The 20,295-nt window shown below is 60.8% G+C and overlaps 1 protein-coding gene across 9 annotated transcripts in view; it reads right to left on the reverse strand.

The window, feature by feature from the left end:
• Positions 1-384: 384 nt before the first annotated feature.
• Adgrl1 (adhesion G protein-coupled receptor L1) overlaps positions 385-20,295 on the reverse strand; it is a 43,059-nt gene continuing 23,148 nt past the window's right edge. The window contains exons 1-22 of one of the 9 annotated variants that reach the window (XM_047530765.1): positions 20,123-20,140; positions 18,216-18,230; positions 16,010-16,094; positions 14,079-14,879; positions 12,884-13,198; positions 12,315-12,418; positions 11,898-12,083; positions 11,587-11,625; positions 11,300-11,483; positions 10,994-11,116; positions 10,246-10,460; positions 9,781-9,951; positions 9,126-9,335; positions 8,838-9,058; positions 8,582-8,648; positions 8,167-8,258; positions 7,391-7,559; positions 5,277-5,405; positions 5,011-5,107; positions 4,791-4,919; positions 4,628-4,645; positions 385-4,222 (exon numbers count right to left, since the gene is read on the reverse strand). In XM_047530765.1, the coding sequence (XP_047386721.1) occupies positions 3,480-4,222; positions 4,628-4,645; positions 4,791-4,919; positions 5,011-5,107; positions 5,277-5,405; positions 7,391-7,559; positions 8,167-8,258; positions 8,582-8,648; positions 8,838-9,058; positions 9,126-9,335; positions 9,781-9,951; positions 10,246-10,460; positions 10,994-11,116; positions 11,300-11,483; positions 11,587-11,625; positions 11,898-12,083; positions 12,315-12,418; positions 12,884-13,198; positions 14,079-14,879; positions 16,010-16,094; positions 18,216-18,230; positions 20,123-20,137 (4,128 nt within the window). In that variant the 5' untranslated portion in view covers positions 20,138-20,140 and the 3' untranslated portion in view covers positions 385-3,479. Of the gene's footprint in view, positions 4,223-4,627; positions 4,646-4,790; positions 4,920-5,010; positions 5,108-5,276; positions 5,406-7,390; positions 7,560-8,166; positions 8,259-8,581; positions 8,649-8,837; positions 9,059-9,125; positions 9,336-9,780; positions 9,952-10,245; positions 10,461-10,993; positions 11,117-11,299; positions 11,484-11,586; positions 11,626-11,897; positions 12,084-12,314; positions 12,419-12,883; positions 13,199-14,078; positions 14,880-16,009; positions 16,095-17,915; positions 18,162-18,215; positions 18,234-20,122 lie in introns of those variants that run through there. The other 8 variants (XM_047530769.1, XM_047530768.1, XM_047530766.1 and 5 more) reach the window with 8 other exon arrangements.

The raw sequence follows: 20,295 nt of genomic DNA on the forward strand, positions 1-20,295 counted from the left end.
GTGTAACTTCCCCATGCTTTGCCCTAACAGCCTAGGGACAGACATCCAGCCAGGAAGGGCTTCTCTGAGGCACAGCATGCAGTGGCTGGCCAGAGACCTGGTGTGTGATGGGCCCGATGGAGCTCTAAATAGCAGTGCACCTTGGAGCATTTGTGAGAATTCAAAGGAAACCACAGGTGAAGTGCTCACTCAGCCAAACCTGGAAACAGAATTCTGTGAATGGCCAGATTCCGTGAACAACCAGACCCCTGCCTCAGGTGCTCTGAGTGCTAAAGTACAGGGACTCAGAGCCCAGGGAGGATGCCCCTGTGCATACCTGTCCCCCCCGCACCCCATTCCTCATCCCCCACCAGTGAATCACACCACTCTTGTCAGTCCAAGAAATCTTAATTTCTTTATTGTTTGACTTTTTGACTCAACAATTTTTTTTAAACTTTTTGTTTTTTTCTGAAACGTTCTTGTTATGAGCCTTTTGTTTTGTTCTCGTTAAATGCACTCGACCCAAAATTGGTTTGGCATATCGAAAAGGAGACCGAGGAGGGAAGGACTGGGGGCATGGGAGGGGGGAGGAGGCCCGAATGAACAGAGAGAAATCGAGGATGAGAATAGAAAGAGGAACACAGAGACAGCGAGAGACAGGGAGTGGCAGAGACATGAGAGAAGGGGAAGGCAAGGAAACCCAAAAGAAAAAAATCCAGAGAAAAAGAATTAACAAGATTTAGGAGCAATGAATTCAGGAGCTCAAGGAAGGGAGTAGGAGAGGAAACCAAGACCCTTCTCTATACCGTCCCCGCTGAGGTGGGGGCGTCAAGGCACCAGGTCTGGTTGGGGTGGGGGGACACCTAGGCTGTCTGGGTGGCTTTGCGCTGGACTGCAGTGGTGTCCAGCCCCACCAGGGGGCCCTGCCACGCGGCTCTGGGGCCTCAGAATCCACCTTGGTGACTGATTCCAGCTGGAATGGGAACCAAGGGCCCAGCTCTACCCTCTCTCCCTGTGATTGTCGCGTCTGGAGAGATCAGGGAGGGCTGGTCGGGGAGAGGAAGCAGGACTCCTTACGCTTCTTTTCAACCCCCCAGGAGCTCTGCCTTGCCCACCTGTACTTCAGCCCTCACTGGTGTTGGGGGCAGTCTCAGGCCTGGTCTGGGCCAACTCTGTCTCCCCTAGGCCAGCCCTTCACAGACCTCTAGCCACCCCCACCCCCAGAATGGAGCTCCAGGCCCAGTGGAGTTGAGGAAGGCCAGGGAGCCATCCATGCCCTCCTCAGAGTTGTCTGGCAGGACTTGCCCGTCTTTCCTTCCCTGTCTAGACCGCACCCATGTTCTTCTGGTGAAATGGGTTAATTCTTCTTACCAAAAAGCCAGAGATGGAACTCTACCCCACCTTCTCCCAACACCTGTTTCCCTACATGGGACAAACCACCATCTTTGGTCTGACCCCTTCTTCCCTAATTGATGGGGACAAGCCAGCCCCAGCTCCCCAGGAGAAGGAAGGGGGCTTTCTAGCAGCAAAAAGGGTCCCTCCAGCCACCTACCTGTCCCCTTCCCTCCAGTTCCTTCCTAGAGCCTCTCCCCCTTAACCCAAATAAGTTCATGGCAGCAGCAGGCTGAGACCCAAAGATGTCTGAAAACTCATGGCACTTGTGAGAAAAGAGGGAGGGGCAAAAGAGAGGTCAGAGCAGAGGTGGAGGGGCCACCTCTGGGGAAATGGCAATGAGGGGCTGCGCTAGTGTGGCAATGGGGCTGCGCTACCCCCAAAGAGTTGGGGTAGGGGTCTGGGAAGGCCAGGCGGACAGGCTGGAGAAGAGGGGCTGGAGGATGGGGAGGCACTCAGGACGCATCCCAGGCCTGGAGCTTCCAGGTGCTAGGAGTCTGCAGAAGAGGTCTCGGACAGGGGCCTCCTGGTCCCAGGCTTGGTCCCAGGAAGGGAAGGTGATCTCTCACCTCTCCCCTCCTCCCCAGAGAAGACCGCCTCTCCACGGCCAGCCCGCCCTCCTCAGCCACACCGCCCCCCTCAAACCCTGTCCTCCACTACCCCAGCTCTTCCCCCGTCCTCCTCTTCAGATGCTAAGTCAGCCTCCTCTTCCCCGCCTGCCTGGAGTCCCAGAAGCAATGTACAAGAAGCAGGAACTCAAAGGGGTAGCGCAGCCATCTTGGCAAAAGCATCTTTGGGTGTGAGGGTGTCTCCCCCGGGCCAGTGGGGAGGGGAGGGGAGACAGGCCTCAGGTCCTGGGGCAGGCAGTGAGGTACACGCCCCAGGAGGGCAGGCGGAGCAGGAAAGGAGGTGACGGAACGGGTGCCGGGAAGGACACGGGTTCTTTGTTTCGCTGTTGCTTCTAGATTTTGTTTTCTGTCTCTGGATTGTAAAAAGCTGCTCTGGCGGCCCGCCCACCCCGGCTGGGGATGCACACATACACGGAGAAGTCCTGGCTGCCGGGGCCGCGGTGCTGCTCTGCTCCGGAGAAAGTCCGGGCTGGCCTGGGCCGCAGGTGCCCGGTGGCTTCAAGTGATGAGATTTTTTCTTTCTTTTTTTTTTTTTTTTTTGTCTTTTTTTTTTCTTTTCCATTTCGTTGAAATATTTACAGCAATGGGGGAGGAGGAGGAGGAGGAGGAGAGAGGAAAGGGTAAGAGGGCCCCCTAGGGAAAGATCCAAGCCCAGGACCCACTCCCCAGGGAGATCCAGACCCAAAATCTGCTCCCCAGATAGCCGAGCCCACAGGACTGGAAACTGCCCAAATATGGCCACCCCTGTGGGCTAGGGGCCCCGCGGGGAGTTGTGCTTCATCAGGAGTCACCCCAAGGGAGGGGGTCATTGGGTGCACTCTTGGAGGGCTGAGGGGGCAGGCTTGCTTGGGAGGCAGGGACAAACAGCAAGGGGGAAAGGAGCTTCGGAGAAAGTTCAGCCTTTAAACCACCAGCGACCACTGCCCATCTCCTCGGCCGGGGGTTTTCCCCTGGGCCAGAGGCCCGCATCCAGGGAGCAGGAAACCACCCTGCAGGAGGAACCTGTCTGTCCTTCTGCCCCACTGCTCCCTTCTGGTGCAGCCAGAGAAGAGCAGCTGTCAGGCTGGATCCAGTGGGGCCTTTGGCAACCTCAAAAGCTGCCCCTCCATACCCAAGGAAACCAAGTCCCTCACTCCCTCCAGGGGACAGGAGGAGTAGGGGAGGGAGGAGTCAAGAAGTGGGCTGCACCCTGCTAATTTCTCCCTCCTCACTCCCCTGGGGGACTCTGGGCTCCTCCTCTCTGCACTTCCCCCAAATAGAGCTGGTGCGTGTGGCTGGTGGGAAACCCTGTCTGTGAACCCGGCACCTTGGGCCCCCACATCAGAGCCCCCGGAGGGGACTGTAGGGCCCGTGGCCGAGGGGCGCCTGGAGAGAGTGGCCCACCAGCCACTGCCTCCATCAATCTCCCTCTCCCACCAGAGCCCCGCCCAGGGTTCCTTCCCTGGTCTGGGCCACCAGCCCCTGGTCCATGAGGTCCCCTCAGAGACTAGTGACCAGCTGCATCTGCCCATCCCCATCAGGCCCTGGCCCCTCGAGGCCTGGGGCTGCCAGGTAGCCCTCGTGACTAGGCCTCCGCACCTGGTAGTAGCCCTGCAGGGGGTTCCGGGCCACCAGGGCCGGTGGGCGCGAGGTGTAGTAGATTTCTGGGGGGCCGGGAGGTGCGGGTGGGGGTGGGGGCAGGGCCTCACTGGGTCCCTCGGGGCTGCTGTCCGGGTAGGAGGGCGAGTCCCGCAGGTTGGCCCCGCTGGCATAGAGGGAGTCCCGGCCTGGAGGGGAGGAGAGGGGCCGGCTGGTGGCGCCGTCCTCTGCTGTGCAGCTCTCCGACTCGTCCAGATCACTCTGGTACAGCACCGACTGGGCCCGGGGCAGCAGCAGCGGCTCCTCCAGGGCCTTATAGAGAAGTTCAATCTCCGCCCGGTCAGCACCCCCGGGCCCGCCGGCCTCTTCCTCGCCACCACCCCCTGGTACGGGTGGCACAGGGGGCTCGGGTGGCGGAGGGCCCTTGGCCCCGCTGCTGCTCCCCCGCAGGTTGTTGTGCACCAGCTCCGAGATGATCATCTTCTCAAAGGCGGCAGCATCGGCCAGGTTCCGGCCTCGGGGTGGCTCTGGGCCCCCGTCGCCTGGAGGGAAATCCCCACTTCGCAAGGAGTAACTGTTGTTGAAGTTGCCGTTAAGGGGCAGGGTGTCCATGCCGCAGGCTTCCCGGCCTCCCAGGGGATGCTCTGCAGGGCAGAAGGGGCGAGTCAGGAGGAGAGCGGCCCGGTGGCTTCGGCAGGGAGAAGGGTGCCGTCCCCAGGGGGGAGGAGCTCGGCTGGATGGCTCTTCCCTGGCTCACCCCGTCCCTTGGGGACTTTGGTTTTACGCTCCCTCTCTTCCTCACCTGCTACAGGGACAACACCCCAGCAGTAGGTTGGGGGTCCCCTCCCAGCTGGAGGGCCTGGTTAATTGGACCCATTTCCTGTGCTCAGACCCTCATCACCTGGGTCCAAACTCAGTGACCACATCCACCTGGGTGCTGGGTGGGTAGGGCACTGTGAGCTCTCCTCGTCTCTAAGGACACCATCTGGGAAGGCCACTAATTGTTCCTCTCCCCGCTTTGGAAGTTACCAGGAAACAGGCATACTCACTGGGTTCCCGGTAGCTCCCTGCAGGTGCCGACCCGGAGAGAGAAGGAGAGAAGGCCAGGGTGAGGTGAGCACGCAGAGTCAAGCCCAAGTTCAGGGGAGACCGCGTTGGGCCAAATCCCACGGGCCTCCCTCCTGGGCTGCTGCCTCTTCCCAGTGCGCTCACCTGGGGAGTTGAAGACGGGGGGCGAGGAGGGGTTGAAGCCCACCGACTCTGCGATGAGCGTGTTGTAGGGACTGGTGCCCCCACGGGGCTGCAGCACAGGGTTGGTCAGCAGGTGGTTCCCCATGGTACCTGTCCAAGAGTTCAGAGGTCACACGGCAGCCCGAGACATCAGGCCAGGAGCCTTTGAGGGACAGGAGTGGGCAGAAGGCTGCCTTCTCACCTCGGTTCAGGGTGGGAGTGCTGTTGATGTCGCCTGCCATGAAGGAGGACTCCGTCTGTTTCCGCACGGTGTCATTCCACATCCTCCGAATTCGGCTCTGAAAACAGCCCAGACATGAGGGGGTCCTAGGGCCACCCGCCCTCCAGCTTCATTCTGAGACTGCTTTCCAGATGAGCACCATCGAAGTCCAGGCTGAGCACTTCCCTGCCTGCTGGGTTCAGTCCCAGGGAGCCCTGCTTGGTGGCCTGCCCTGCCCTTCCCAGTACCTGGGTCCCTGTGTAGTAGCGGGTGTTGCTTCGCATGGCTGAGGTCTTAAGGGAGCCGTGCGTCCCCCCCGGTGGGGAGCGGATGCAGCAGTAGGAGTGACGCAGGCACTTGCTGTACTCCTTGTGCACCTGGGGGTGAGGGGACAGTCAGCTGGCAGGAGATGCCAACATTCCTTGTGACCAGCTACCCACAGGCTGCCCTGGGAGTCCAGAGACTGAGCTCCCACAGGGTATGATCCCTGTCCCAGTGCCTGGCAGACCACAGAAAACTTGCTGTCATCTGTCCCCAAAAGCCAACCGCTCACACTTTCTCTCACTCTCTTCTACTTTCTTTTCTCCACTTCCACTAACCATTTCTCATTCACAAGCTCAGCAGATCTTTAATGAGCATCCTGGGAAGCCCTAGGAGAAGTACAGCACACAGTGGAAACAAATCCCTACCTCTCAGTGCTTGTATTTTAGTAGACAGAGACAGAATGTAGATAAAAATATAAATGCCAGTTGTTCCTTGGTATCTTTGGAGGATTGGTTCCAGGACCCTCCTTAGACACCAAACTCAGCAGATACTTAAATCCCTTCTATAAAATGGCATAGTATTTGCATAGACTCTATGCAATCCTCCTATACGTATATACACATACATATATATGTATGTATACATATATGCGTATATATATGTATGTAAAATATATTTTTGGCAGGACTGGGGATTGAACCCGGGTCCTCAGGCAGGTTAGGCGAGCCCTCTCCCATATATTTTAATTCTTCTCTAGAGTACTTATAATACTGGACACATGTGAATGCCACATAAATAGCTGTTATACTGTATTGTTTAGGAATTAATGACAAAAAAAGTTTGTACATGTTTAGTAAATACACAATTTCTTTTTCTCGAGTATTTTTTGAAATTTTTAAAAATTTTTCAGATGTTGATGGACCTTTATTTTATTCATTTATTTTTATGTGGTGCCGAGAATCAAACCCAGCGCCTCACTGTGCTAGCCAGCGCTCCACAACTGAGCCACAACCCCAGCCCCTTTCTCGAGTATTTTCAATGGGCAGTTGGTCACATCTGCAGATGCGGAACCCAGGGATACTCGGAGGCCTGTGCACGCCACGTAGGGTGTCTGACAGGTCAGGTGCTACGGAGAGATCTGAAGCTGGGAAGGGGCGTGTATCAGTGTGTGTGTGAAAACAGATCAGGGAGGCCTCATCAAGAGTGAGATGTTCTGGCCAAGAAATAAGGTAGCAGCCCTGCAGATACCTGGGGAAGGACATCAGGCCAAGGGAGGTACAGGGCCACGTCCTGAGGAGGGTCTTATCTAGGTGACCAGATAAGAGGTGAGTGAGACCAGAGGGGAGGGGAGCCAAAAGGGGCCAGGTCCAACGTATGGGCCTTGGGGTCCCTGCAAGGACCTTGCTATGCAAGGGCACCAGTTTGATTGGCTGGGCCAGCCATCAGACAGGACCTTTTGCTTGTTTCAGTGGCTGGGGGTGGAACCCAGGGCCTCCTGCATGCTGGGCAAGGACTCTACCCCCAAGTCCTGCCCCCAGCCCACAGGATGGCTTTGAGCGGAGCAGGGGTAGGGTCAACCTCCCTTGCACTGGGATTCTGTGGTCCCCAGCGACCTCACCATCCCCCACAGTCCAGCAACCCCTGCGCACATCTCCTACGGCCTTGAGGATGAAGTCGAAGTCGCCTCAGCTCAACGTCCTCAGCTTTGGTCTTACGTGTGCCGCCTGCACTCCCGTCTTCAAATTCCCCTGCTACTGTTCTCTCTTCCACGTATGTTTTTTTAAGTTCCAGATTTTAACACATTTATTTAAAAAGGGACCTTTCTGTCACCACAGAATTCGCAGTTCCTTCTAGAACTATCAAAGTAGGAATCAGGGAGGTGCCCAGCTGTCTCCCTTACCCAGGCCTATTCATGACCCATACTAGTGGACCGTGCTGTCCCCGGGTCTGCTCTGCTTTCTTGTTCCTAAGCTGCTGTACCTGTGGTACACACTGGAGGCTCAAAGGGGCGCCTGAGTCCCCTGACCCTCGCCTCCCTCTCATGAGACAGGCAATGTCTTTGAGGGAGGCTCCACCCGGGCCTCTGCCCCAACCTCACCTTTTTCTGTAAGGCGCAGTGAAAGACAAAGATGAAGACCCCCTGGAAGGCGTTGAAGGTGGTGAAGAGATAGGCCATGACCACTGACTCCTTGTTGATGAACAGGAGGCCAAAAGCCCAGGTAAGACCCAACAGGAAGAGCAGCGCGATGGCCCCCAGGGCCCAGGATCTGGGGGTGCGGGGGACAGAGAGGTCAAAGTACCCGGCAGGAGAGACAGCCTCAGCCCCGGCCTCCCCCAGAGCCCTGATGCCCCATATGGTGCAGGGGGCTTTTGGATGGGCCTGGGCACTGTCTGCCCACCTTGGGCTGAAGAGGTCTCAGGATGGGGCCTGCTTGGCTACGTTCTGACCCAGCCTCGGCCTGATGGGGAAGCGCTGGGTCTAAGTCAGAGTTCTGCAAACTTGTCAGCCCTGGCTGGCAATCATTTTTGCCATATTTCCAAACCACTTACACTACATTTCACAGCCTGTTCTTCTTTCTATTTTTTTCAGTACTGGGATGGAACCCAGGACTTCTGCATGTCAGGCAAACGCTCTACTGAGCTACCCCCACTCCCAATTTCCTTTAGGTTGCTTTTAAGTGAACCTGACCTCACCTTGGCCCTTATGCCCCTGGCGGCCAGGGTGGGAAGCGCCATCAGTGTGCTTTCTCGTACCATTAGGTCGGTACAAAGTGAATCCATCCATTGTGATATTTAAAATCACGTTTCAGGAAACCCAGGGAGCGGTGAGGCTCATGGTGGGGTCCCAGGGGCAGGGTGTGAGGAGAGACTCACTTAATGTTGTCTAGGCGACTGGAGTCGGGCTTGAGCACAGAGGAGCTTCGGATCATCTTGTGCAGGGTCACCATGAGGAACACCAGGTTCACCTGGGGGCAGCGCAAAGGGAGGGGCTGGCTGAGAGTTCCTCCCCCCTCCCTAGGGCTGAGGCCTGCTGGAGCCTCAGCTTGACCCCCCTTTTCAGGGCCTTCTGCTGGGAGAGCCCCAAAGTGTTTGCTGCACTGCAGTTGGCTGACGGGCGTCAGCGCTGAGAGGACAGGACCACAGCCTGCCTTGTGCTCTTGGCCGACTGCTCAATTCCGACATGGATTTCAAACCAGCGCCTCTCAGGGAGTGGGTAGGGCAATGGGGTCAAGGCTAGCCTGGATGAAGGAAGGAGACCCAGGGCTTGCAGCGTGACCTTCCAACTTACCACGATGACAAAGGAGACAGGCCCGATGAAGCTCCAGATGAAATAATTGTCCACTCGCAGCCAGCAGCTGTCAAGGAAATGAGACCAGAGTAGAGAGAATTCAAGAGGCACTTCCCTCCTGACCCTGGGAGGCAGACCCTGCTGGCTGCAGCCTCCAGCATCAGGAGCGAGGCCAGTGGCCCATGAGTCCCAGCCCAGAGGTGCCGCGGAACAGAGCCGGCAGGAGAAAACCCAGGGAATGACAGTGGACACTCACGCCTTCTCGGTGCCATAGCTGCGGTAGTCGATGGCCGCGGCAATGCCCACCACCAGGGCTGGGAAGCAGTAGCCACCCAGGTAGTAGTACTTGGTGCGGGAATACTCGCTCTCGAACACCTCCACCAGCAGCAGGTAGAGGTGCACGCCCTCCAGGCACAGCCAGGAGAAGGCCGCCAGGAAGAAGTAGTGCAGCAGGCCAGCGAAGATGGGGCAGGCGATCTGTGGGGAGCGCACGGTGAGGGGGTGCCGGCAGCGCGCCCGCCCCCTGGCCCGGGCCCCAGCCCACCTCATACTGAGTCTTGTCTATCCCGACCAGGAAGAGCAGCTCGGCCAGGAACAGGTTGATGCACAGGTTCTTGTGGATGGTGTTGCGGTCGGTCTGCAGGCCCCGCAGGAAGCAGAAGGTGGAGATGCAGATGGCTAGGCAGACCAGGGAGATCACGATGCCCACCCAAGTGATGACCGACAGCAGCAGCTCGTTGATGCGGCCCTGGTACTGGGGGACAGGGGCGAGGGCATGCTCAGGGCCTCTGGCTTTGCACGCCGCTAGGCAAACGCGGGGCTCAGCCAGGTGCAGCTGTGGGCAAGGTCCCAGGCAAGGTTGTGGGCCACAAGGACCTCCGGTGCTGTCCGCCCAGCCACCTTGCGGGCCCCACCCCTCTGCAGGAGGCACGCTCACTTCCTCGTGCTCTGGAAGGCTTGTGCAGAGATGACAAAGGTGACACCAACTTGCTTCTCCAGAGTGTCTTGGGAGAAGGTGGGACCATGACCAGAGAGAACCAGATGCTTCGCCTCATGCCCCAGGCAAGACTGGTGGCCCCCCACGCCCACGAGGCTGGCCTTCCCCCGCATTGCCCATGTCGCGCGCTCTCTAGGGTGCCATGCAAAGCTGGGCCAGCGGCAAGCAGCCCGCCCGAGGAGCAGAGCGCCAGCCAGCTTACGATCTCTCGGTGAGCCATGAGCACAGCAAAGTTGGTGAGGTGGCTGCAGGCACACGTGGTATGGGTCTTGTTGGACTCCACCAGGCGGCAGCCCTGGGTCGACCAGTAGCCCAGCATGGAACGCTCCGAGTAGTTCCAGAAGGAGCAGTTAGCATTGAAGTGGTTCTTGGCCTGTCGCGTGGTGGTGGCCAGGGGTCAGGACTGCAGAATCCCGTTCCAGTCCCCACACCACCCCCGGGATAGTGACAAGGATGAAAGAAATGCCTAGGACTTGGGACCCTGGATGACAGTCAGATCTGAGGACAAATGGTCCACACTGCTGAGATAGTGGTCTGAGGGAGGTGCCCCGAGGAGAGGCTGCAGCTTGTTCCTGGGGTGGGGGACACAGTAGGAGGGATATGCAGTCCAGGAACAAGAGGCTGCTGGGAGCCCCGTGGAGGGAGGGAGGGGCATGCCTTGGCCTACCTCTAGGTGGGCCACGGTGAAGATGACCGGGTCCATGAGGAAGACGCGGCTGGACTCCTTGTTGATGGACGCCGCGATGACCTGGGAGTTCACCACCAGGGAGGCGCCCCCCGGGCCACCGGTGCCGGCTTCACCCGCCAGCTTCACCGTGGCATTCTCCGTGGAGAGGAAGAGGCCCAGGTTGTTGTAGAGGATGAAGACAACCTTGACCACCCCTGGGAACACAGGCGCAGGGGGATTCACAGTGATGGCAGTTCTCAGCCGGCAACCCCGTCTGGGCTCCTGGCTTCCTGGTGCTGCTGGCTCCACAGCCCTCAGCATGCTGGCCACTGGGAGCGCTGAAGGCAGGCTCTGGCCCAGGCAGGGGGCTTCAGGGAGCCCTTTCCATGAAACCCCTGATCAGCTACAGGCAGTATGGACAGCAGCTTGGTGGCCAGGTCACACAGGCCCGGTTCTCTGACCCACTCTTACTCCCCGTGTGACCTGGGGCAAGTCCCTGTCCTCTTTGAACCTCAGTCTCTAGTGGCACATGCCTCTCTGAGGACCAGTTGGGCTACGGCCCAGGAGGCAGCTCTGCCAACCCAGAGCTCCACAGGGCTTTGAGGGACCCACAGAGTCCCTGAAATTGTATACCGAATAGACGTTCCAAACCATCACCCTTCATAAATTGAGCAGAGACTAATGTGGGGCTGGAGGGCTGAGGGGTACACGCTGTATCTCCACCTGAACCCCAGTCGGGGACACTGACCGTTGCGGCTGTTCTGCTTGATGGTGTTAGCGGACAGCTGGATGGAGTTCTCGCTGGGGTACTCCTGGGGGAACACCAGCTCCTGTACCTGGCCCTCTGTGTTCAGGACAGTGACCTCCAGGACTGTGGGGTGGGGGTGACAGTACACACTGTTAGGGTCTGTCCCCAGGCAGGCTCAGGCTGTACCAGGAGGCCCGTGGTCGAGGGCCAGGGAGACCAGCATCTTCCTGTGGCCTCTGGGCTGGGCAGGCCCCAGGACTCAAGACTCACACCAGAGCTAGCCCTTGGGGTGGCAGTGACACTCACCCACATTCTGCTTGGCAGCCAGGAAGCGGGCAGGCTCCCTGACGTTGTCCGCCAGCAGGAAGGCACCCTCCTCCAGGACGTCCAGGAGCATGGTGGCCGTGTGCACCTGCTCTGTGGCATTCATATCCTTCCAGGACTCGAGTGCCTCTGGCCGGAGCAGGTTGTCCACTGTCTCCACCACAGCCTGCGGGGGCAGGAGCACGGCACTGAGTCACTGCTCAACGCGCACCCCTTCCCCTTCAGCAAGCCTGTGGTCCTCAGTGCGGCGCGAGCCCCGTGCGTCTCACCTTGATGTAGTCCTTGCAGGTTCTCTCTCGCTTGTGCATCTAGGGAGGGAGGGAGGGGGTCAGGCCAGCTCCGGCACCACGCCCCAGCCCCTCCCTCTGGGCCCCTGGCGGCTCACTCGTTTCTCCCGCCAACCTGGGGCTGGGCCTCAGCAAGAGACATTCCTCTGGGACCCCAACGCCCCAGGACCATCCAGGGCAGAGCAGGAATGAGACCCAGGGCCCCTGTGGGGGCAGCAGCCCTACTCAGAGGTACCAGGCCAGCCGCTTCGGGAGCCCCTGGGCGTGGCCCGCGGCCCTGTGCGGGGCCCCACCTTGTTATAGTTCTTGCCCGCCGACTCTCGCTCGATGGGCCGCAGAGCCTGCAGCTGGGCATCCAGGATGTCCAGCAGCTGTTCCATCAGCTTCACAGAGGAGGAGACGTCCCCTGCATAGATGGAGCCCCGGGTGTGGCGGGCCAGCTCGCTGGCAATGTTGGCTGCATTTTCTCCACTCTTAATCTGCATGAGGTGGGGAGGAAGAGGGGCCCCAGGTCTGTCCGGAGCTGTCCCACACCCTACATCCCCTCCCATCTGAAGGCCTGGGCGGGAGCCTCCCAGGCCTGCTTCCAGAGCTGCCATCCCCTGTCTCCCCAGTGGCTTCCACTACCCCTGCTGGGCCCCGGACCCAGCTGTCCAGGACCCAGGTCCGAGTAAATGTGCCTGCCTTTGAGGGGCAACGGGTGCCGGTACCTTCTGGGCCACCTGGTTGACCCAGGGGGAGGTGCAGTTGCTGAGGTCAGGACCCCGGGGGTTCCAGAGCCCCAGGGCTGGTAAACACTGGAATGAGGCGATTCCTATAGGGACAGACAGGAAGGAGAGGAAGATGGGCCAGAGACGGGAAAAGGAGGAGACAAGGGGCACAGGGAGGCAGGGGCAGGGAAACCAGATGTGAAGCAGGCCAGACGGTGAACAGGCGTCACTAAGGTGACGTGAGTCCCCCCCTCTTCTCCTTAGCGGCTCTTCTGTTCTGGCCCACCAGTTAGAATATTCCAGCAAAGCCTACTCCATCCCCCACTCAGTCCCAAGACGAGGCCTGGCCAGGTCTCCTCACGCCACTCCCTGCACGTCTGCAGATGCAGCCAGGCGCCTGAGAGCTGCAGGGCACTGGGGACCCTGCTGTACACAGGTCGCACCGAGTCCTGCCCTGAGAGCCACACTCCGAGGAAGGGCAGGTAAGGGCGCCCATTCCGCGCTGTGGGAGTGCGTGTCCCCTTCCTCCCCGGCCAGCCTGAGCAGGTGGCCGCTGCCCCTGCACTCACCTCGAGTCCCCTTGGGGCAAGGCCTCTCCACCAGCATGCCCTGCTGGGTAGCCGGCCACTGGACGCGCCGTACCTCTCGGGGTTCGCAGAAGAGCTCGGGGGACACGTGCAGATTGGGCGCTGGGGGTCGCCGGGTACTGGGGGCTGGGGCTGTGGCTGGAGGCAGGTCTGGTCCCAGCTGGTTAATGGCACCCACTGGGTGTGTGGTGAGGGGTGCCCGGCGGAGCGGGGTGGTGGCTGCTGGCGAGGCCGTGCTGGTAAGGGGGGTGGGCCGAGCTGCTGTGGTGGTGCTGAGGGGCGGGGAGGTGGCTGGGCCTGGAAGGCAGAGGGGACACAACACAGGGTCACCCCACACTCAGGCCCCAAGCACAGGTCCCTGGCCATCCTACACCTTCTTCACCTAATAAGGTGGGAAGATGTCTTGCCCCACATGGTCTGGGAGCCCATCTTCCCCAGCCTCTGGCTCACAGAGGTCCGCTATGTTCATGGGACCATATAAAGTATCAAAAGGAAATAAAAGTGCACTTGTGCATGCTGAGGTCTGAGGCAGTGCAGCTCAGTGGTTAGAAGCCCAGAGTCCTGAGCCGGGTGTGGGAGTAGGGGGACTAGGGGCTCTCCCGAGGCTGCTGAACACAGCCGACCCCCATCCATGTTCCAGTTGACTCTGGTCTCCGTTACCTAGTGACACCCCTTTCCCTCTGGGGGCCCGAATCCCTGCTTTTGCACAGGACACTGGATTAGGTAAGGCTCCCTGGAGCCACAGGGCTGCTCAGAGCTGGTGCAGGACAGCTGGGGGCGTGAATGAGGCTGCAAATGACCCCGCCCACCCTGTTTAACATCAGCAGCTCAGCTCTGTCCTGCTCTATGGATGTTGGGTGGACTAAATGTGCCCAAGCTCCCTGGCATCGGCAGTGCAGTTCAGTGGTCGGGAGCCCAGAATCCTGGGTTCAAACCCTCCAATCAGCTACCTAACCACCCAGTGCCTCAGCTTCCTCGGCTGTAAAGTGGGGCGACCATCACTGTGTCCTCTCCTGCGCACACCAGATACGTTAACAAGGAAGTGCTTTGTTCCATCTCCATGGCTCACACTTGAGCCACCTCCAGACCCGCAAGAGTGCAGCGCCCCCGTCCTGGGACCAAGATGGTGGGGGAGGCACCGAAGCAGGCTTTTGGCCTGGGAGCGAGCCATCCTCACCAGCACTGGGGTCCGGTGGCCCAAACTCCAGGCTGTAGCGCACCACAAAGTAGTTGTTCCAGACGTAGAGCTGGTTGTCACGAGGGTTGTAGTCGACAGAGGACACGAACTGGTAGGGGTTGGGGAAGGCGAGGCTGACCGGCTCCTCACGGTTGGCGTTGGTGTTGAAGGCGTAGTCCACGCGGTTGCCAGCGGCCTCGCTGTCGTCGTCCACGTACACGGAGCGCAGCACGTAGAGGACGCCACACACCATGAAGGCGTTGGATGCCGAGCGCTTGTCGTAGCCCGTCTCCCACGTGCCCTCGAAGCGCAGCGTGTAGGGGTTGAGCTGGCTCACCACCAGCCGCCCGTTGTTGCCCTCGGTGGCGTAGATGACCCACAGCCCGTTCTCGTCCACGGCCAGGTCGATGTCCGTCTTGCCCCCCCAGCGGTAGGGCGAGGTGTCGTGGTAGTTGGCGGTGTTGATGACCGTCTCCCCACTCTTGATGCGCGTCCGCAGGTCGTACTTGACGATGTTGCGTGTGCGCTCCTTGTTGTAGAAGACGGCCCCGTCGTAGACCACGAAGCCCGTGCCATCCACGCGGTTGGGCAGCCGGTAGGTGGTGGTGTGGCGCGCGGCTACATAGTCCTCCCAGGAGGCGTACTCCGTCAGTGTGTCCGTGCGGTAGGGGATCCAGGGCATGACATAGATGCGGTCACCGGCCTGCAGAGGGTCCTTGCACCACGCGCCTGACTGGTGCTCTGACTCGTGCGTAGAGGTGGGCTCCAGCACCTTCTGCAGGGTCCCTGGGCACACGAAGACTGGGTCGGGCAGGTGGGGGCGAGATGGAGAGGAGCAGAGGCGAGAGGGGAGAGAGGAGAGAGAGGCAAGTTGGTCACATGGCTGGGGCCCAGGCTGTCCCCTCCTGCTGCTGCAGTCATGGTTGCTTGGTAGGGCTGGTGATGGGAAGGGGATTTCTGGGCTGGGACCCCTGCCCTGCCCAGCTGCCCCTGTCCCTGGAGCTGTCACCCTGGAGGCCATCAAGAGCAGGATTAGTGCAGGGAGGCAGTGCCCTCTTCCCTTCCCTGGCTGCTAGAGACCCCACAGGCTGGGGGTGAGGGGGTTGGCAAGACCCCTCCCAGAGCTGGTTCTGGTGTGATTGAAGGGGAGGGGGTTCTCCCTATTGCAGTGGCTCGTGGCCTTGAGGATCCAGGGATCAGCCCCTGGCCATTCTCCCTCCTCTCTGCCCCTATGGAAGAACTGGTGTCCAGGGTCCCATCCTTCACCAACCACACCAGGACAGACTATTTCGTTTTACACTTTCTTCCTCCTGCAAAAACTGCAAGGTAGACGGATGTTTGCATAACCACCGTGGGTGCCAGGAGCGTCCCCCATTCCAGGGTGGGGGAGGCATGGGGTGCCAACTGTCCTGGGGCTCCTGAGGCATCTCGTGCCCCCCCGCCCCCCACCCGTACCGGGAAGTCAGGCAGTTCCCAGGCTAGGCTAGGAGGAGTGCGGCCCTCCCCAGGGGGCCCAGCCCTGCCCCCAGCCGGCAGGGTCTCTCATGGGAGTGGGCTCAGCAGCAGACACTGACACTGGTGCACAGGGTGTGGGAGTGGGTGGGGACATGGAGTGACGGGACTCCCGGGAGAGTGGGGAGGGGAGGGGTAGGAGAGCTGCACGGAGGGAAGAGAGACAGGGGGCTCCGTGAAGTCCTGGCTCCGAGGGAGGCTCGCCGGAGACCACCTGGGAAGAAAGGGTTAGTGCTGGCGGAGGAGAGAGGGGGTGAGCAGAGAATTCACTCCAAGGCCCAGGCCCGACTGAGGGTCCCTTCGGGGGGACAGTCCCAGGTCCAGCTTGGAGGGGGCAAGGGAGGGAACCAGGTGCTAGGATAAAGACCCAGCCCGCCCCCCCAGCCCCACCACCTCCCCTGCCCCGGACCCCGATTTACCTGCGACCATCCCCGGCTCGGGAGGAGGGACCAAGGCAGCGCTGGTGTCAGAAAGGTGGGGGGCCCCGCCCCACCCCCCCATTCCCTGAAAAGAGGAAAACCTCAACTGCATCTCGTTGGCCACCGCTGGCCTGCCCGCCCTGCCCCTCACAGCCCAGCACCACCTGCGCTAGCCTATCCCTTACTGATCCAGTGGGTCAGTGAGGCCAAGCCCCCTCCTCCTCCTCCTCCCCGTCCAGCAGGGCCCCTCCTCCAGGAGGGCCGGCGGCTGCCTCTCCCCTGCTAGCACCACAGGGGAGGCAGGTCAGGGCTCAGGGCTGGGATGGGGTCTGCAGTGAATTCTCTGCTCCTGCTTGGCCTGTCACCAAAGCGGCTGGCCCCAAGGGGGACAGGGAGGGCTGGGACTTGGCACCAGCTTGTGGGACAACCCCAGTGACCAGAGGGGCTTGGGCAGGAGCTGCTCCTTAGCCTCCACCTCCCGTCTTGCTCTTCAGCAAGAGTGGGGCCCGCGCAGCCCTCCCTTCACAGCGTGGGGACAGCCTGGCTCCAGAGTCCCCAGGCACCAAGCAGCCAGGAGCACATCCCTTTGTGTAGGAGTGGAGTCTGGGGCACAGAGCCTGCAGAAGCCAGACCAATCCTGGCTTGGGCTCTGGGGCCCAGCCACCTCCCTATTCCTGATGTCCTTCAGGCTGACCTGCACCCTGTGTCCAGCACACCTGGCCTTCACCCTTTTCCTCTGTGCCCCAGGGTCTCCCCTTTGCCAGCCCTCCTGCCAGGTGTGTGGCGACCGGCCCGTGTTTGTGTGTGAAGGGGTTGGTGGGAGTGGGAGGTCTCAGAGCCTGAGCGGTCAGAGGGTGTTGGGGAGGAAAAACGCAGTTAGAGGCCATCCCGGGGAACGGGAGATGAGGGAGGGTCTGCCTGGGGCCTTGGACAGCAAGGACCCCTCCCAGCACCAAGCTCCCAACACCTCCTCTCCCCTCCCCATCCCAGCCACCCGGCAGAGGAGAGATCCGGTGCTGCGGTTCCAAACCAGGGGCCTGCAAGAAGAGTGGCTGGAGCCTAGGACGAGACTCCAGGAGAGAGCGAGCAGAGTGCAGGGGCAGCCCGGCTGAGGGGGAGGCTGGGATGGGGAGGGGAGCAGCTCGGAGGGACCCCACCTCCCTCACAGGGGATGCTCCACAGACCACCGTAATTTCAAGGCCAAAGGGATCCTGAAAGCCCCTCTCATCCCTATCCCCTGCCATCCACCTTAGAACTGTCAATTTCCAGAAAGTTCCTGGGGAGGAAATGGTTGTCCCCAACAGGCCGCCCGGGAAGCCCTTCAGCTGCAGCTCCCCTGCCCGGTAACAGACAGCCCCGCCACGTGGAGCTCTCTGCGAGAAATTACGGTGCCTGTGGAAGTCCCCGGTGCACGGCTGTGCCCACCCCGCCCCCTCCCTGGTCCTCGGACCACAACAGCCCAGAAGAAACCCTGACTGCAGCTTTGCAAGTGTGAGAGAAACAGAACACGCCCGCCCCACTCCCTCCCCAGGAGGCCCGCCCCCGCCCCGCCCGTTTATGGCAGGCTGCCCCCTCCCGGCGCTGGGGACGGCTGACAGCCCTCCCCAGGACTGGCCCGGCTGGCCGGGTGGGGTGGGGGCGGAGGACTGGTGCTCCATGCTCCACAACAGCTCTGGGCCTTGAAACGCCAACCGGAAGATCTCAAGCCACCGAGAGCCCAAGAAAGAGGAGGAAAACAAGGGGTCCCCTCCAGCCCGCCCCCCTGAACCAGAAGCAGGTGGCAGAAGGTGCCCGGGAGAGGGAGGGGGGAGAGAGAGAGAGAAGAGAAGGAGAGAGGGAGAGTCACCCGTGCCCGCGGGGGGCTGGGGAAGGGAGTCCCTCGCCCCCACCCGCCCTGGATGCTTACACTTCTCCTGAAGGAGGCAAAAGAAGTGAGAGAGGCCGGGTCCCCAGCATAGGCTGGGGACCAGGAAGGAGGGACAGGGACAGACGAAGGAGAGAGGGAGGCAGAGAGAGAATCCTGCCCGAGCTCAGAGAGGAGCTTCCGCGGTATCTGGAGGGTGGAGATGGCCAGGGCCGGCCCCACCGGGAGGACCCCCTGGGGCGGGGCGGGGAGAAGACAGGGCTGGGCGGGGCGGGTCACATGAGTATGGCGGGGTGGAACAAAGTGTGAGTTAGGGGTTAGCATTGGCAACAGTGCGTTTACCTTTCTGCTCCACTTCTACTTTAAGCATCGGAAGAGAGAGAGAAAACAAATTGAAAAAAAAATGTGCAAGAAAAAAGAGAAAAAAAAAAAAAGAGATTAAATTGCTTTTGTTTCTTTTCTGGCCACACGCCCCCTTTTCCTTTCCTTCCTTGCTCCTGCTTCCCCAGCCCCTCAGTAGCATCAGTGCGACCCCCGCCCCCCAATCCTTTCCTCTGGGGCAGAGTGGGGCAAGAGGGTGCTGGGAGACAGTCAGAGGGGACAGGGAGGACACAAGGGCGGGAAGAGACAGAGAGACACAGGGCAGGTGTAGGCAGGCAGGAGGACAGCACCCTAGCGGGCACCTAGGTGCAGACGGCAGGCAGGGGGAGTCCCAGCTGGGAGGTGGGCTTGGTTGGGGGGCACCAGGGAGTGGGGAGTGGAGGAACCAGGAGGCTCCCCTCCCACCCCGCCTGCTGCCCTCCTGCTAGGACCAGGGGTTCAGTGTCTCCGGGGGCCTGGGCACCCCTCCCAGCCAAGAGGGCAGGCTGAACTCCTCCCCTGTGCAGGCCTCGCCCTGTCCAGCTGCGTCCCCCAAACCCTCACAGCTGGAAGACACACAGAGAGAGGGCGGCAGAGCCAGACAGACGACAGAGAGGCGGACAGACAGATGCCTCCGGGCCTCAGAGAGCCAGGTGGGGAAGACAGAGGCAGAGAATCAGGGTGGGGGACACAGATTGGGAGGACACTGGGTGGGGGCAGACACGCTCCCACACTCCCCTGGGGGCAGGCCCCAGGCTCCGCCTCTCTGCCCAGCCCACCCGGGGCCCAGGAGCCCAGAAGTCCGCCTGCCCGCGGCCCTCCATGGGCGGGCGGCACCTGGGGGAGGAAGGGGCACGGTTAGACTGTGCTCAGCTGCAAAGCAAAACCAGCATTAGTCCAGTGGTCTGGGGGTCCTCACACATCAGTGTCCCCTCCCCATGGACGCCCGCCACCCAGCCCTGACCCGCCCTCACCAGCACTGGAGTCACCCCGGCCTCTGAAGTCCAGGGCCGCCAGGCTGCCCAGGCTGCTCCCCTCCAGGCTACGCATCCCTGGCCCCCTCTGAAGGCCGGAGCAGGGACGTCCGCAGGGGCGGGGTCGGCTCCCTTCCCAGCGCCTCACCTGGGCCTGGCACTCAGGACGTGCTCAGGGAACGTCGGGACGAGGCCCCAGCGCCTGGCTCCTCACCTAGCTCTGGCTGCCCCTGACCTCAGCCCCCTCTCCTGGGGCCGGCAGCTAGCTCACGCGGCCCCAGCTCTGCTTGCCCCACGCAGGACACGGGTGGGCCTGTGGGGCGTCTGCCGCATGGCTGAGGCGAGGCCCGCCGTCCCCATCAGGCCGGCGGCCGCCCGCCCTGTGCCTGTTTGCCTGGCCTCTGGGGGTTGTGCCCAGGGCCACACTCAGGCACTGGGCTCCAGGACATCTCTAAGGACATCTCTTCAGCAGGCCCTGCAGCGTCTTCCCTCTTTCTCTACCTGAGTGGCCTCTTCTTGCTTTGGACTCCGCCTGGCCCAGGGAATCTTTCCTGGAGTTCGCCATCTGTTGCTGTCTTTATTTTTATTACCATAGCAATAATAGTAATTGGTAAGAGGTAATGAGGAGTCACAAGAAAAACAACGACTAAGTGTCCAGCACTTATCAGGTGCCAGGAAGTGTGCCAGGAGACTCACAGGCGTCTTTCAGGAACCCTGTCTACAGATGAGGAAACTGAGGCTCAGGGAAGTGAAGCCCCATGGTCGAGGCCACGCACCTGGCAGAGGTAGCCCTGGGGCACACACCGGCTTCACTCCCACCTTCTCTCTACTCCTCAAAGCACCCTGGGAAGGCTTCTGCCCCCTCCCCATCACAGGTGAATTGAGAGGCTCAGCTGGTGGGAAGAGCATCCGTACCATGACTGAGCACATCTGGAGCCAGGCACAGGGCTGGGCGCTGGGTGAAGACGAAGCCTCTGCCTTCGGGGAGTTTACACTCGGCACTCAAAACTCTGCTCCTGGGAGCGGACACTGTGGCCGGCTGGGGCCAAGAGCTGCTCACACATGATCGCCCGGACTCACGCCTCCTT

Source organism: Sciurus carolinensis, chromosome 17 (genome assembly GCF_902686445.1).
Source record: "Sciurus carolinensis chromosome 17, mSciCar1.2, whole genome shotgun sequence".
Classification (NCBI taxonomy): domain Eukaryota; kingdom Metazoa; phylum Chordata; class Mammalia; order Rodentia; family Sciuridae; genus Sciurus; species Sciurus carolinensis.